At 35.3% G+C, this 17,582-nt stretch overlaps 1 protein-coding gene across 1 annotated transcript in view; it reads right to left on the bottom strand.

Annotated features, from left to right (window-relative positions):
- The window catches only part of LOC114340916 (cytochrome P450 4C1-like), a 183,150-nt gene that overhangs the window by 159,234 nt on the left and 6,334 nt on the right, over positions 1–17,582 (bottom strand). The window contains exon 2 of the mRNA XM_050645620.1: positions 4,388–4,553. Coding sequence (XP_050501577.1) covers positions 4,388–4,541 — 154 coding nt within the window. The 5' untranslated portion in view covers positions 4,542–4,553. The remainder of the gene's footprint in view (positions 1–4,387; positions 4,554–17,582) is intronic.

Here is a 17,582-nt window from a genome sequence, read left to right as displayed (position 1 = left end):
ACACACACACACACACACACACACACACACACACACACACACACACACACACACACACACACACCACACACACACACACACACACACACACACACACACACACACACACACACACACACACACACACACACACACACACACACACACACACACACACACACACACACACACACACACACACACACACACACACACACACACACACACACACACACACACACACACACACACACACACACACACACACACACACACACACACACACACACACACACACACACACACACACACACACACACACACACACACACACACACACACACACACACACACACACACACACACACACACACACACACACACACACACACACACACACACACACACACACACACACACACACACACACACACACACACACACACACACACACACACACACACACACACACACACACACACACACACACACACACACACACACACACACACACACACACACACACACACACCACACACACACACACACACACACACACACACACACACACACACACACACACACACACACACACACACACACACACACACACACACACACACACACACACACACACACACACACACACACACACACACACACACACACACACACACACACACACACACACACACACACACACACACACACACACACACACACACACACACACACACACACACACACACACACACACACACACACACACACACACACACACACACACACACACACACACACACACACACACACACACACACACACACACACACACACACACACACACACACACACACACACCACACACACACACACACACACACACACACACACACACACACACACCACACACACACACACACACACACACACACACACACACACACACACACACACACACACACACACACACACACACACACACACACACACACACACACACACACACACACACACACACACACACACACACACACACACACACACACACACACACACACCACACACACACACACACACACACACACACACACACACACACACACACACACACACACACACACACACACACACACACACACACACACACACACACACACACACACACACACACACACACACACACACACACACACACACACACACACACACACACACACACACACCACACACACACACACACACACACACACACACACACACACACACACACACACACACACACACACACACACACACCACACACACACACACACACACACACACACACACACACACACACACACACACACACACACACACACACACACACACACACACACACACACACACACACACACACACACACACACACACACACACACACACACACACACACACACACACACACACACACACACACACACACACACACACACACACACACACACACACACACACACACACACACACACACACACACACACACACACACACACACACACACACACACACACACACACACACACACACACACACACACACACACACACACACACACACACACACACACACACACACACACACACACACACACACACACACACACACACACACACACACACACACACACACACACACACACACACACACACACACACACACACACACACACACACACACACACACACACACACCACACACACACACACACACACACACCACACACACACACACACACACACACACACACACACACACACACACACACACACACACACACACACACACACCACACACACACACACACACACACACACACACACACACACACACACACACACACACACACACACACACACACACACACACACACACACACACACACACACACACACACACACACACACACACACACACACACACACACACACACACACACACACACACACACACACACACACACACACACACACACACACACACACACACACACACACACACACACACACACACACACACACACACACACACACACACACACACACACACACACACACACACACACACACACACACACACACACACACACACACACACACACACACACACACACACACACACACACACACACACACACACACACACACACACACACACACACACACACACACACACACACACACACACACACACACACACACACACACACACACACACACACACACACACACACACACACACACACACACACACACACACACACACACACACACACACACACACACACACACACACACACACACACACACACACACACACACACACACACACACACACACACACACACACACACACACACACACACACACACACACACACACACACACACACACACACACACACACACACACACACACACACACACACACACACACACACACACACACACACACACACACACACACACACACACACACACACACACACACACACACACACACACACACACACACACACACACACACACACACACACACACACACACACACACACACACACACACACACACACACACACACACACACACACACACACACACACACACACACACACACACACACACACACACACACACACACACACACACACACACACACACACACACACACACACACACACACACACACACACACACACACACACACACACACACACACACACACACACACACACACACACACACACACACACACACACACACACACACACACACACACACACACACACACACACACACACACACACACACACACACACACACACACACACACACACACACACACACACACACACACACACACACACACACACACACACACACACACACACACACACACACACACACACACACACACACACACACACACACACACACACACACACACACACACACACACACACACACACACACACACACACACACACACACACACACACACACACACACACACACACACACACACACACACACACACACACACACACACACACACACACACACACACACACACACACACACACACACACACACACACACACACACACACACACACACACACACACACACACACACACACACACACACACACACACACACACACACACACACACACACTAGTTACAAAAGAGTATTAGTTGTTAATGGGTTGTACGAATTATCGAATTATGGTTTAATCATACACAACGAGAACAACAAGTCATATTATTAGTATTTCGATTAGAGAATAAAAAGTAGGAACTATTATATCCCAGATTCAACCTGTCTATTATCAAAAATATCTATGTTTTAAAAAATTTGAAAATTCAATTTTGTTACTATTTTCATTTTAATTTATTCGTCGCTAAGTAGATTCTCAGCGGTAGGTACATCTTAGATCCTCTACCTATTTGTTATTTGTATTTCGGAAGGATATAGTAAATTTATGCCATCTGGTAGATTGTAGTATGTTTTCTTAATGTTTACTTCTTTTTCCTGTCAGTATAGTAACATTTATGTATTTTCTTGTTCCTCTCCCTTCCATTCTCTCACGATTTCTTCCACCGCTCCTTTCGTACTTCGATATTTAAATCGAAAAGAATCATAAATTATAAAGAATAAAACCGAAAATCAATCAACAACAATAAAAAACGTAAATAGAACATATTAGTCAATCTTTGTTTCTGAATATTCGGTTACGTCGATCATATTGCAATATTTTCTATAAAGCTTTTTATTTATAATTATTTATAGTTTTGTTAAATACAGTAATAAAAAATCATTTTTTATACAGTGCGCTGGAATAAGTGTTACCCCCCTTATTAACTTATTTATTTTTAGTGCATAAGCAAAACGCTCGGACAGGTCAATTTTTAAAATAATCAGAGTATATTACAGCATTAATGTTTCGAACTTTACGCGATTCTTTCATTCTGCGTTTAAATTTTTAAAAAATATTTATTAGTTTTCGCAGGATTCGAAAATAATAAATGCGTTTAAAATTAATTCGAACGAAATTTTGCGCCTACGCCCTTAAAAAGGATTAAAGTATTATACACTTCCGTAGTCAGTATTTCAATAGCTTTTAAATGAGGTGTCACATGATGTACTTTCCCATTTAAAAAAATCAAAGTTGTGCCTGTCACCTGAAGAGGGATCGAGTAAAGTTCAAAACATTGATGACATAACATACTACCATTATTTTAAAAATCGACCTGTCGGAGCGTTTTGCTTATGTGCTAAAAATAAATAAGTTAATAAGGGGCGGGGGTAAGACTTATTCCAGCGCATTGTATTTATAATTTACCTCAAATTGATACATGCACTTACTGTAAGATGGTACGAAGGCAAATATCAATAAATTTCCAAAAAATATATTTGGCTTAGGACCTGGAATTTTTCGCATGTATTTTGTATTTATCCATGATAACCAATAAAAGTAAATGAAAGTAAATAAGAGAATAATAACTCCAATTCCAATCATGACCTAAAATATCTGAAAAGAAATTTTTGAATATTAAAAAAAGCAAACATCGCACATAATCACTTTTTAATGAATGTACAAAATAAAAAAGATTAGTTAGAAAGAGGTTGTTAGCTGATACTGTAGTTTGAAAATAAGGAAATAAAGCAGAGTCAAACGGAGAGTGGGTAGAAGGTTATAAAATTTAAATATAATGTAGGATATAAAAATCTCTACTTTACATGTTAGCATATTAATTTCGAGTTTCATTCTTTCTTTCTCATTTCGAGTATTATTCTTCAAGAATCATTTTATACGATTACCATATACCATTTTTAAATTGTAAATACACTCACCGGCACAAAAAACGGGCACCCTAAAAAATGGGCCATTTTTAATGACTTGTATTTCCTAAACCTGATATCCGATTTAAGATATTTATTTAATATGTTATAGCCTTATTCTTTAACATATCGCTGTAATAGTATTGTTGCTAGAGACAATGTCATTATATACAGGGTGTACGAATCAAACTGTGTTTTTTTCTCAAATTTTGGAACACCCTGTGGAATGTTCTAGCTTCTATAAAATACTGAAATTAAAACCCTGCTTTAGCCTCAGGTTTTCTTAACATTCTGTTTTTTGATTGATCCGCTTATGTTGGATAATAAAAAAGTTAGGCACTTTAACAACTACCCCTGTTTTTCGTCAATACAGGGTGTTTTTAAATAAGTACGGCAAACTTTAAGGGGTAATTCTGCATGATAAAATAATGACAGTTTGCTTTATAAACGTATGCCCGGAAATGCTTCGTTAACTAGATAGGGGGTGTTGAAATTGTTCTTACAAACTGACGATTTATTTATTGCTCTAAAACGGTTCGTGATATGCAAATGAAATTTGGTTGATTTAAGAGGTAGTTATTGCACATTTTTTTGGCATACAACTAAGAATTTTATATTCACCATTTGCGTGCATACGGGTATAAATAATTTATATATATCCCGTATGCACGCCAATGGTGAATAGAAAATTCTTAATGGTATGCCAAAAAATGCGCAATAACTATCTCTTAGAATCTACCAAATTTCATTTGCATATCACAAACCGTTTTAGAGCAATAAATAAATCGTCAGTTTGTAAGAAAAATTTCAACACCCCCTATATCGGAAACGAAGCATTTGCGGGTACACGTTTATAAAGCAAACTGTCATTATTTTATCATGCAGAATTACCCCTTAAAGTTTGCCGTACTTATATAAAAACACCCTGTATTGACGAAAAACAGGGGTAGTTGTTAAAGTGCTTAACTTTTTTATTATCCAATATAAGCGAATGAATCAAAAAACAGAATGTTAAGAAAACCTGAGGCTATAGTTAGGTTTTAATTACAGTATTTTATAAAATCTAGAACATTCCACAGGGTGTTCCAAAGTTTGAGAAAAAAAAACACAGTATGATTCGTACACCCTTTATACAATGACAGTGTATCTGTCTAGCAACAATATTATTAGAGCGATATTGATAAAGAATACGGCTATAACATATTAAAAAAATACTTAAATCGGATGTCAGGTTTAGGAAATACAAGTCATTAAAAATGACTAATTTTTTGGGGTGCCCGTTTTTTTGTGCCCGTGAGTGTATATGAAGATTATTATGAATAGAAGCAAAGCTCAATTCGAGATATATCATCTGAAAAAAGTATATTCATGTTATCTTCTTCGCTTTCTTCTTTTTTTTTTTGAGGGCCGGATAGCTCACGCGGTAGGATGTTTGGGGGCTATGTGCTCTACCCCTAATGAACCTTTGCGAGCGGAAGCTTTGGAACCTCCTTTAGATCTACGAAGACAAATGTTAGCGGAAAAGTTTGTTCTAAAGTCATATATAAAAGACCCGATTTTGATCCATAAAATTTCTATGTTAAACACTTTCGATCTAACAATAAAGTATTGGTCAATAAAGCTGTCTCCCACTTTATGCACAGCTTTTCGAAATACTTGTAATATTAGTAACATTATTGAAAATCCACCGAAATCCGAATTTTTTAAGTCCTTAGAGATCTCAAAAATCGAAATTTCGGTATAATCTGACAATATGCTACTTAGCAAATGCATCCTTAAGAATTATACTGCTAGGTACCCTAACCATATAATTACAAGTGTAGGTACACGGATGCTTCAAAACAAACACATGGAGTAGGCTGTGCTTTTTATATACCAGCACTTAATGTTGAAAAAAAATTCAAACGTAATCTCATGACATCAATATTTTCCGCTGAAACTATAGCTATTATAAAAGCATGCCAATACGCAGACAACCATGATATCAAAAAAATAAACATACTGTCTGACTCTTTATCAGCCCTAAAAAGTTTCTCTAGCCAACTAGATGCAAATTATGTAAGCAGTAATCCCTTTATAGTAGACTTAAAAATACTAATATCTGACCTAACGAGCAGACAATTCAATATATTTTTTACTTGGGTTAAAGCGCACATTGGTCTCCAAAATAACGAAAAAGTAGATGAGTTAGCGAAAGACGGTAGTCTAAACGGCGCGGCGAGGAAATTTCAAATGATATTGGGCTACATGAATGCATTTCGATAAGTAAATATAATTTAAAGAATAGCTAGAAATTAAGATGGAAACAATATTGCGTAAACCACCCGACAAGTTACACACTGTTACATCCAGAGAATATCGTGCGGCTGTAGTTTCGTGTTGCAACGACATTGAAAATGGTTATTCATTTTTGATTTACTTTACTCTGTTTGGAGTACAAAGGGAACTATTCTCGTTGGAACTTTACCGCGCTGAGCAGATGGGACGTGAATTATATATTGTAAAATTCCCTCGTCTTCCTTAGTCTCGGCATCCGTATGGCTTGCAAATTGTAGAAGCCTCGGAGGTGTAACCAGAGAAGGTTCCCATTGTTTTCATTCTGGTGGGGTGTAGAGTAGCATTATGTTGCTTTATATGCCATTAGACTGAAAACTTAGACTTTTGATAGCAGTTGCCGCTAGGGCATCTATGCCATTTCGTTCGTTGCGATCCGTGACTGCACGCCGGGGTTTGTTTTGGTTGGATCAGTGAGAGCAGCATATGTGCCTCCTGATGAGAGACTAATAAGTTTCGAAACCGGTAGAGGTGCTTGCGGCACTCTCTGATTGGACTAGAATATCGCGCGTCTGTAGTTTCGTATTGCAACGACATTGAAAATGGTTATTCATTTTTAATACAATTTTCTGTATCTCCGGATCAACTCAATGGATTTTCATCTTCCTTTTTTTAATTTGTGTGTAATTTCTACGTATATTACAAATATGCAATTTGTTTATAAATTTATTAATTAATAATCAGTATAATTTGTTTAAACAATTCTTGGAAAAACATTTTTTTACAAAAATCTATTTTTTTAATCATAGTATCATTAATGATCATACAAAACGTCAAAACGTTAAAGTTCACTTTAATAAATAAATTATTTTTATTAGATAATTATTTATTGAAGATAATTTATTTATTAAAGTAAAACTTAACTTTTTCTATGATTAACAATGGTTAAAAACATTGATTAAAAACATGTATTTTTGGGGAAAAATTATTTATTCAAAAATTGTTTAAACAAATTAGATTGTTTATTAATTAATAAATGTCAAATTGCAAATAGACAAATTACATATTTGTAAGGTACAGAAAAATTACATACAAATTAAAAAAAAAGATCAAAATATATTCAGTAGATCCCAAAATATAGTAAATGATAGTAGTTTTAAGTTGTCTTTTTTAGTTTTTGAATTCGTGCATTTGTCGGCTCCCAGCTCCCCCTTTACTTACCACGACTAGTCACCAACTAAACAACATTTTTAAAAATTCCTGTAGAATACCAACTTTTCGAATATGTAAAACGATTTTTCTACGGACAATATTTTTAAAGTTGTTCTAAATGTTTATAAACTACAAAATTTCAAAAATTTGGCATTACTATTTTTGACTATATTAAAAAATTTTTTATCTTTTTTTAGTACAGTTTAATAGTATCACTTTTCTACTTTCATTTGACATACGCAGAATTTCCTTATCTTCATTATTTTCTGTCTTATGTTATTGCAAAATAAAGGTCTCTGGGATAAACAAATACAATAACTTTTAAACTAATTAATGGATCGGTCTCAAATTTTAAGGGTTTGTTAAGTACTCTAATACACAACTTTGGGTGAAACCCTAAAGTTGTAAAATAGTTTTAGTAAAAATTATTAACAAATAACGATTTTCACTTATTTTGCAGTTTGCGTAGCAACAAATTAACTTTTTAACTTTCAGAAACCGGCATTTTGAAGGTTTTTCAATTTTCTAAAAAATGAAATTTTGCACTTTTATGTCAACTGTTTAGCTTTTGAATGAGGTGCAAAAAATCGAAAAAATCGCGATTTTTGCACTAAATTGTTAATCATTAAAAAACGGACGAGAACTTTAGGCAGGAAACAGGTAGGTTTTGTTCCTATAGGTCTACAATAACTAAAAAAGTAGTCAGCTGCCTGGATCTTTGAGTGTAAGTATTTTCTTATTTAAAGTTTATTGTGTCATCCTTGAAGTATTTAGATAACAACGAGCTTTGAAGATGAGTTGTTAATTTTTAAACATTTTGTCGTCAGGTTTCGTTAGTTTCATGTTTACTTAAAAAAGTTATGTGACAAACTTTTTTACTCACAATCGGTTAGTAATTTATGGATTTCTAACCTTTGAAGTAATCAGGAAGCGACTTATTATTACTTTCCCAGCTAGCCGGGAAAGTGCTTTCCCGGCTAGCATCTGTTACCTTTAGCCACGTACCATTTACTGTATAGTTCATAGGTGTTTTCATACCTCTCCCTGCTTTTTTCAGGAATTATTCCTTCAGTAGCTCTCTCTGCAGCTACCCGCAGTTCTGGTGGCGTACATTCAAATTCACTATCAGACATTTTTGTAAAATAAACACAATTTGATTGTATGCACAATTAATGGCGTCGTGTGTCGTCTAAATGGCAGATTCAACAAACTTGTTTTGTTACCTAGCAACGATCTCACAGGTTACTTAAAATAATTCATCTTATCACATAATGAAAATGGATACAGATATTTGAAACGAAATTATTATTGGTAGATTGTGAGTATTAGAAATCCATAAACTACTAACCGATTGTGAGTAAAATAGTATACAAACCTAGCGGGAACTCATTCTAGCCTCGCGTCTGTAGTTTACCTCGGTAATTACCTCGGCTTCGCACCTCGGTAAATTACCTTGCCGCTCGGCTGAAATAGAGTACTTTCCCGCTAGGTATGTAATATACTATAGCTTATAATTTTAACCAACACAACAATAAAATTAATGAAAAATTTTCTGGAAAATATTAATTCAAAATATGCAATAGGAAAAAAGTTATGTGATTTTATAGACGAGCTGCGCACCACAAAAAACGCTTATTTCCTGAGATAATGTGTGGTGTGATGACCACGGTTTGGTGAATGGCTAATTTTGGTCATATTTTATGTTTTTGATGGTGCTGGAAACGAAAATTAGGTTTATTTTGAATTTCACATGGAGTCTAAAATGGAGTCACATCTAAAAATCGTAATTTTACCCTAAAAATAAAAAATAAATGAAATCACATTTTTTGCGTTTAATAACTCTGTTCCATTTTAATATTTTTTTCTGAAATTTATAGTATATATTTGTAACCTTTCTGAAGACAACGGTATCCGTTTCAATATTTCTGTCTCATTAGAATAAAAGTTATGCATTGTTTAAAGTGAAAGGTGCATCTTCCTGAATTTCAACGTTTAATCGCAAAAGTTGAGGGACAAAATTTTAAATTTAGCTTTTTAATTCAGTTTATGTTTAAATATTGGGTACAAAGAATAAAATGTTTTATAGAAAAATAAAAAATGCAACTTTTAATTAAAGAAAAACGTTATTTAATTTTTTTTATTTTTAGGGTAAAATTGCAATGTTCCTCCATCTAAAATTCAAAATAAACCTTAATTTCGTTTTCAGCACCATCAAAAACATAAAGTGGGACCAAAATTAGCCATTCACCATACCGTGGTCAATATCTCGAGAAAAAAGCGTTTTTTTGGAAGAGTGCCACTCGTCTATAAAGTCACATAACTTTTTTCTTATTGCCTATTTTGACTTGAAGTTTTTCAGCAAACTTCTCCTAAATTATGTTTTATTGCTGTGTTGGTTAAAATTATATACTAAAAAGTTTGTCACTCAACTTTTTTAAGTAAACATGAAACTAACGAAATCTGACGACAATATATGTATGTTTAAAAATTAACAACCCCTCTTGAACATGAATTGTCTTGAATTTGTTTAAACATTTTGAACAAATCTCGTTGTCATCTGAATACTCGAAAAATGATACAATAAAATTTTCACAAGGAAATATTGACAGCGACCAAAGATATAGTGAGGTAAATATAAAAAATCATCAAAATTAATTTTTCGCATTTTTGCATAAAATTTCAGTTTTAAACATGTTCCACCAATTCTAGATAAAAGTAAACCTCATATTCGGATTCACCGACCTCGAAAATATAAATAATGACCAAAATTTGCCATTCAACTATCATGGTCGCTTTTTCGATTTATAAGCCTCAAATTAGGGGTATGCCACTCGCCTAGCGCTAATAACCGGCGAAATAGCGCAAAAGATGGAAAACATAATAATACGAAACAAAAGGAGATGAAACTAGTGGCGATGGAAATGATCGTTATAAACGTATAAATTAACATTACATTACATAGTTTCCCAACTTTAGACGTATCAGAGGAGTATGACAACTGTCACTGTGACAGTAGACTTTTATAAAATACTCCTGTCACAGACGTCTAAAGGTGGGAAACTATGTAATGTAATGTTAATTTATAAGTTTATAACGATCATTTCCACCTCTGCTAGTTTCATCCCTTTTTGTTTCGCAATGTATTGAGTTTTCCATCTTTTGCGCTATTTTGCCGTTTATTCGCGCGCTCATCACTACACAGTGCTATACGCTGTGAGCTCGTACGTAGAGGGGATATTTAAAAATTCGCGAGCGCCAGTAGTGACAAGTCTGTAAACGTTTACTGGAAATTTGACATAAATGTCAAAGTGATTAATTTAAAATTAAAATTAAAAACATTAATTAAAAAAAAATATTAGTTGGTCAAAGCTGTGGTATATATTTTTACCTTAAATATACTTACGTTTTAAATACTGAATTTAAGTTTTTTTAATGTTCCGTAATATGTAATTATAAATTAATCTATTAATCTTAGCGCCATCTACACGATAATTGTGAAAGTATCCGAAGTAAGAAATTAATATTTCTTCAATAGAACGTCAAAATGATTAGCAAAATCTTAAAAAAATCAATTAGAATTTAATTGATGAAAGGGTTGCCAATGCGAGTCCATTATACAATTGGATATGGTAATTGAGTCAATACTCGCAATCTTTAGTTTGTATTTTTTATTAGTTGTTATGTAATCATGGGGCAACCGGTTTCGAGTCTTACAATATATGACTCATCATCAGGCCCAGTACAAAAAGTCTTCTCTATACAAACTACAAGCTAAAAAACACAAAACGAGAGACATGTACACATATATATATAAAACATGAAATAACAACTTTGTCTTGGTTTCAATCACATACAATAAAGCCAAGCAACTGTTTAGTATTGAACTCAACAGTCCATATCATGTAAAATGAGACATTATATCATTGGGAGCGACCAATCTGATGAAAAGTGCTTGGTATATAATTTGATATATATACTACCATCAATCCTTAACCTAATGGATTGGTTAAGGATTAAAGGTTAAGGATTGATGGTAGTATATATATCAAATTATATACCAAGCACTTTTCATCAGATTGGTCGCTCCCAATGATATAATGTCTCATTTTACATGATATGGACTGTTGAGTTCAATACTAAACAGTTGCTTGGCTTTATTGTATGTGATTGAAACCAAGACAAAGTTGTTATTTCATGTTTTATATATATATGTGTACATGTCTCTCGTTTTGTGTTTTTTAGCTTGTAGTTTGTATAGAGAAGACTTTTTGTACTGGGCCTGATGATGAGTCATATATTGTAAGACTCGAAACCGGTTGCCCCATGATTACATAACAACTAATAAAAAATACAAACTAAAGATTGCGAGTATTGACTCAATTACCATATCCAATTGTAGAATTTAATTACTTTTTTGCGTTGTAAATATTAAGCAATAACAACTAAATAATAAATTTAAAAATTACCGGTGAAAGTTGCATTAGTAATCCGCTAGGAGCGATACCAGCGAAGCTCAGAGCATATACAGCGCTAATAGGGCTTTTCATTTACAGTCATTTGTTTCGAGTTTCTGCCATATGTTGTATAATCTGTGTATATTATTAATATACACAGATTATACATAATATGACAGAAGCTCGAAACAAATGACAATCGATGAAAAGCCCTATAAACGGCAAAATAGCGCAAAAGATGGAAAACTCAATACATTGCGAAACAAAAAGAGATGAAACTACTGGAGGTGGACATGATCGTTATAACCATATAAATTACAGTACATTACATAGTTTGCCACCTTTAGACGTCTGTGACAGGAGTATTTTATAAAATTCTACTGTCAGAGATAGTTGTCATACTCGTCTCATATGTCTAAAGCTGCGAAATTATGTAATGTAATGTTAATTTATAAGTTTATAACGATCATTTCCATCTCCACTAGTTTCATCTCTTTTTGTTTCGCAATGAATTATATTTTCCATCTTTTGCGCTATTTTACCGGATTATACAGGGTGTAACAAAAATACAGGTCATAAATTTAATCACATATTCTGGGACCAAAAATAGTTTGACTGAACCTAACTTACCTTAGTACAAATGTGCACATAAAAAAAGTTACAATCCTTTGAAATTACAAAATGAAAATCGATTTTTTCCAATATATCGAAAACTATTAGATATTTTTTATTGAAAATGGACATGTGTTATTCTTATGGCAGTAGCATCTTAAAAAGAATTATAGTGAAATTTGGACACCCCATAAAAAATTTATGGGGGTTTTGTTCTTTAAACACCCCCAAACTTTTGTGTACGTTCCAAGTAAATTATTATGGTAGTACCATTAGTTAAACACAATGTTTTTAAAACTTTTTTGGCTCTTAGTACTTTTTCGAAAAGTCAGGATATTTTGAATATTTGTCAAATCCACCACATATTTGTATATGGTTAAATACGATTATGGTGACTTGGTAATAATATGAAAATTTATGTATGATTTACATTTTTAGGTATATTTTGAACCGTATTAAAAAAGAAGCCACATCTCGATAAAAGGTGCCTTCTCGAAAAAATACAAAGAGGCAAAAAAGTTTTAAAAATACTGTGTTTAACTAATGGTACTGCACTAATATTTTAATTGGAACGTACGCAAACATTTGGGGCGTTTAAAAGAACAAAACCCCCATAAAATTTTTATGTAAACATATAAAAAAATAAGCCTTAATTCGATAAAAACTGCCTTAACGAAAAAATACTAAGAGTCAAAAAAGTTTTAAGAATACTGAATTTAACTAATGGTACCACAATAATAATTTAATTGAGACGTACACAAAAGTTTGGGGGGGGGGGGGGGTTTAAGGGAACAAAACCCCCATAAAATTTTTATGGGATGCACAAATTTCACTATAGTTTTTCTTTAAGATGTTCCTGTCATAAGAATGCCACATGTCCATTTTCAATAAAAAATCTCTAATGGCTTTCGATATATTCAAAAAAATCGATTTTCATTTTATAACTTCAAAGGGCTGTAACTTTTTTTATGTGCATATTTGTACTAAGGTAAGTTAGGTTCATTCGAATTATTTTTGGTCTCAGAATATGCGATTTCATTTATGACCTGTATTTTCGTTACACCCTGTAGTGCGCTCATCACTGTATTATGACCTTAATACGTTAAAATACTGGTAAAAATATATTTATTCTACATCGAATAAAAATTAACGTGTTGTTTTTTTTTTTTCAGAACAAGTGTGTCTTTAATATATTCGACCTGTTTCGTTTTTGGTATTAAATAAAGAGTCGGCATCAAGGCGAGCATCGTATGTAACTTTCATTACAGGGCAGCTGATATAATAAAAAAAGTAAAGAAATAAAGACACACACGCCTATATTGTAAAATAAGATGCACATGTAATAGCTATTTGTATAACAAGGGAGGAAAGTGCTACTTTTCCTCCCGAGAATGAAGTTTACTGCCAATTATGAATGTTCTTTGGAAAAACACTTTTTTAAAAACTAAACTTCACAATTAAAACTTTTATTTCGACACACAAAGATTTTAGTGACAACTCAATAATTTAAAATCAGACTGAAAAATATTGATTTTCACATGGTGTTTTATAATTTTATAATTGCTGATCTTGCTGTCCAATACGTCGCAATTAGGTCCAGAATGTTCAAGCGGTAGACTCGTGTTGACTCCACGTGGTAGAATTTACTGGATGGTAGCGGTCATTGTACTGTAACTACTCCATCCCCTGAAGAAGTTTTGTGAGGGACGAACAGAACTGTTGAGTTGGCCTCTTCTGGAGTTTCGTCGCTAGAGTTGGGCTTTTTGTTATTTGTTTTATACCTGTAACATATATAGAGGCAGATTATTGTAATTAAGATATATAAAGGAGTCATCCAAAAATGGTTATGGCTATGGTTCCATAATTTCGGGTTAATGGTCTCTAGATGTTCCTCTTCCTTAGAGAGTTCATGCAGTTTGTCTAAGGGGATGTGATCTATTCTTAATGGTTTGAATTTAATCGCTGGTTGAATATCTATGGTCCTAATTTTGGGAAGCATTAGTGGTTCCTCTGGGATGGTTGTTCTTGAATTTATGTAACTCTGGATTGGGGTCTTGAATTCACATCTGGGTGGAAGATTGATGAGATAAGTTCCTTTTAGGCCTAAAATTTTTGTCGTAGAACATCGAGTTGTAATTTTGGTTGGTTCGGGGAATATTCCTATATAGTGGGCATCTGATAGTCTTTGTATGATGACATCTCGAGTTTGGACGGGGGTGTATTGGCAAGAAGCTTCTTGGGTGCTCAACTGCAGGATTTGTTTGATACAGTCGTCAGTTTTTGTTGCTTCCAGCATTGTTCCTTCTTGGCAAAGATATCTTGTGTCGATTCGGGCACATGGTTCTTCCAAATATTGAAAGGATTTTTCGCTTATGAGGAGATATGGCTCGGGAGGAATGATTGTAGTAGAATTTGCGGTAGGTATAGGAAATAAATGATAATAAGTAAAGGAATTAGGATGTAGGACAGGAAAATGAAGGATAAATATAATAGTATTGTTTGAATAATAGGCGTCTACTTTGATGATGTCGTAGTACTTTAGGATGTCTTCGTCTTCGATGTACACAAGCTGGTCTGCCTTATGGTGCTCTAGCATTTTATTGATTATCCATTTTATTTCGTCTTTCTTGATCACACTGTTATGGAGAGTGTTTACACGAGAAAATGTAATGGCTTCTTCTAGGTCATTAAGTAACTGAAGTATAATTTGAAGGGTCAAATTTAATTGGTCCAGAACATTCCTTGCTTGCAAATAATGATTGAAGTCAAAAATAAATGTATTGAGGTTCGTGCTGATATTATTTACTTCGTCTGCTATTATTTCTTGGTTGTGTGTTAGTAATGTGATAGTTTCGTTAAACTCTTTTATAATCTTCTTGTTCAGGCTAATGTGACGATTTAGATGATTTATAAGATTTTCCTGATTCGTCTGTAAGGTTTCTATAGCATTGTTGTATTTTTCTGCGTCATCTTGATCTAAATTTCCAGAAATTGCTTTGATAATGCTTCCTAGTCCATTAATTAGCCCTCTTCTTGTTCTGCTATAGGGGTAAATTGTTGAGAATTTTTCTTGAGCTGATTTCAATTGGTATCTAAGAGCTTGGTCAAAATTTTGTAAACTGCTAAAATACGGATGGCTAAGTCCATTTTGAATTGCTGTGGTCACTGCATCGTACTGGGTTTCAATTCTGTCCAATTCTTCTTTTATTGGTAGTAGTTTGAAAAAGTGTACAAAATCGTGTGTGCTAGTATGAATCTTTGCTTGTCCCAGGTTGAGGGGAATTATTCCTGGGTTGTCTTTCAGGTCCTTGATCTTCACTTCTTCTCCCATCGTCAGGGTGATCCTGTGGGGAAGGTTCAGAATTAGTTTTTGACTTAGGTTGATGTTTTATATTTTTCTTGTGAACTGTAGCTTTTGATGTGTTTACAGTCACTTCGTTATTTCTTTTTATATATTTTGCGGAATATCGCGGAAGTAATTTATTTCTGGTAACTGTTTTTCGTGTATAGATTTTTGTGCTTGGTTTATACGTAATAGGGTCCTGTCTCGATTTGTTTCTATTTTCGATGACTTTATTTTTATTCTCTTGTATATGCTGGTTTACTTCCTTGTATAATTCCTTTGTTATCTCTCTATGATTCTGAATATAATTATTCAGTATTACTTTCTGTATGTCAACGTCAAAGGGATCTTTTGCGTCGATATGGCCGTTTAATATGTCAATGGGTCGTAACTTCGTTGCGGAATGTATGGAATTATTGTACCCAATTATAGCGTATAGCATTTGTTCTTTTATCGGGAGCTTTGCCTTGGTGTTCCTTAGGATTCGAAGATGTTCGATTAATGTAGAATGAAATCTCTCAATCATCCCGTTGGATTGCGGATTCTCTGGTGTCGTATAGTGGATTGAGATTTTATGGGAGTCTACAAATTCTTGTATCACTCCATTTTTGAATTCCGTACCATTATCGGCTACTATCATTGTTGGGAGTCCATGATGGGTTATAAAAATTAGTAGGGCGTTGAGTACATTGATTGCGTTTCCTCCATTTATTGGATAGGCTTGTCCATACTTCGAAAATGCGTCTATTATGGTTAGAAACTTCTGTCCATCAGCCTGGAATAAATCGATGTGAACTATTTCCAGTGGTTTAGTGGGAGTTGG

Source organism: Diabrotica virgifera, chromosome 1 (genome assembly GCF_917563875.1).
Source record: "Diabrotica virgifera virgifera chromosome 1, PGI_DIABVI_V3a".
In the NCBI taxonomy this organism is placed as follows: Eukaryota; Metazoa; Arthropoda; class Insecta; order Coleoptera; family Chrysomelidae; genus Diabrotica; species Diabrotica virgifera.
The sequence above is the reverse complement of the archived record's forward strand: the minus strand, read 5'-3'. Positions and strand labels throughout refer to the sequence as shown.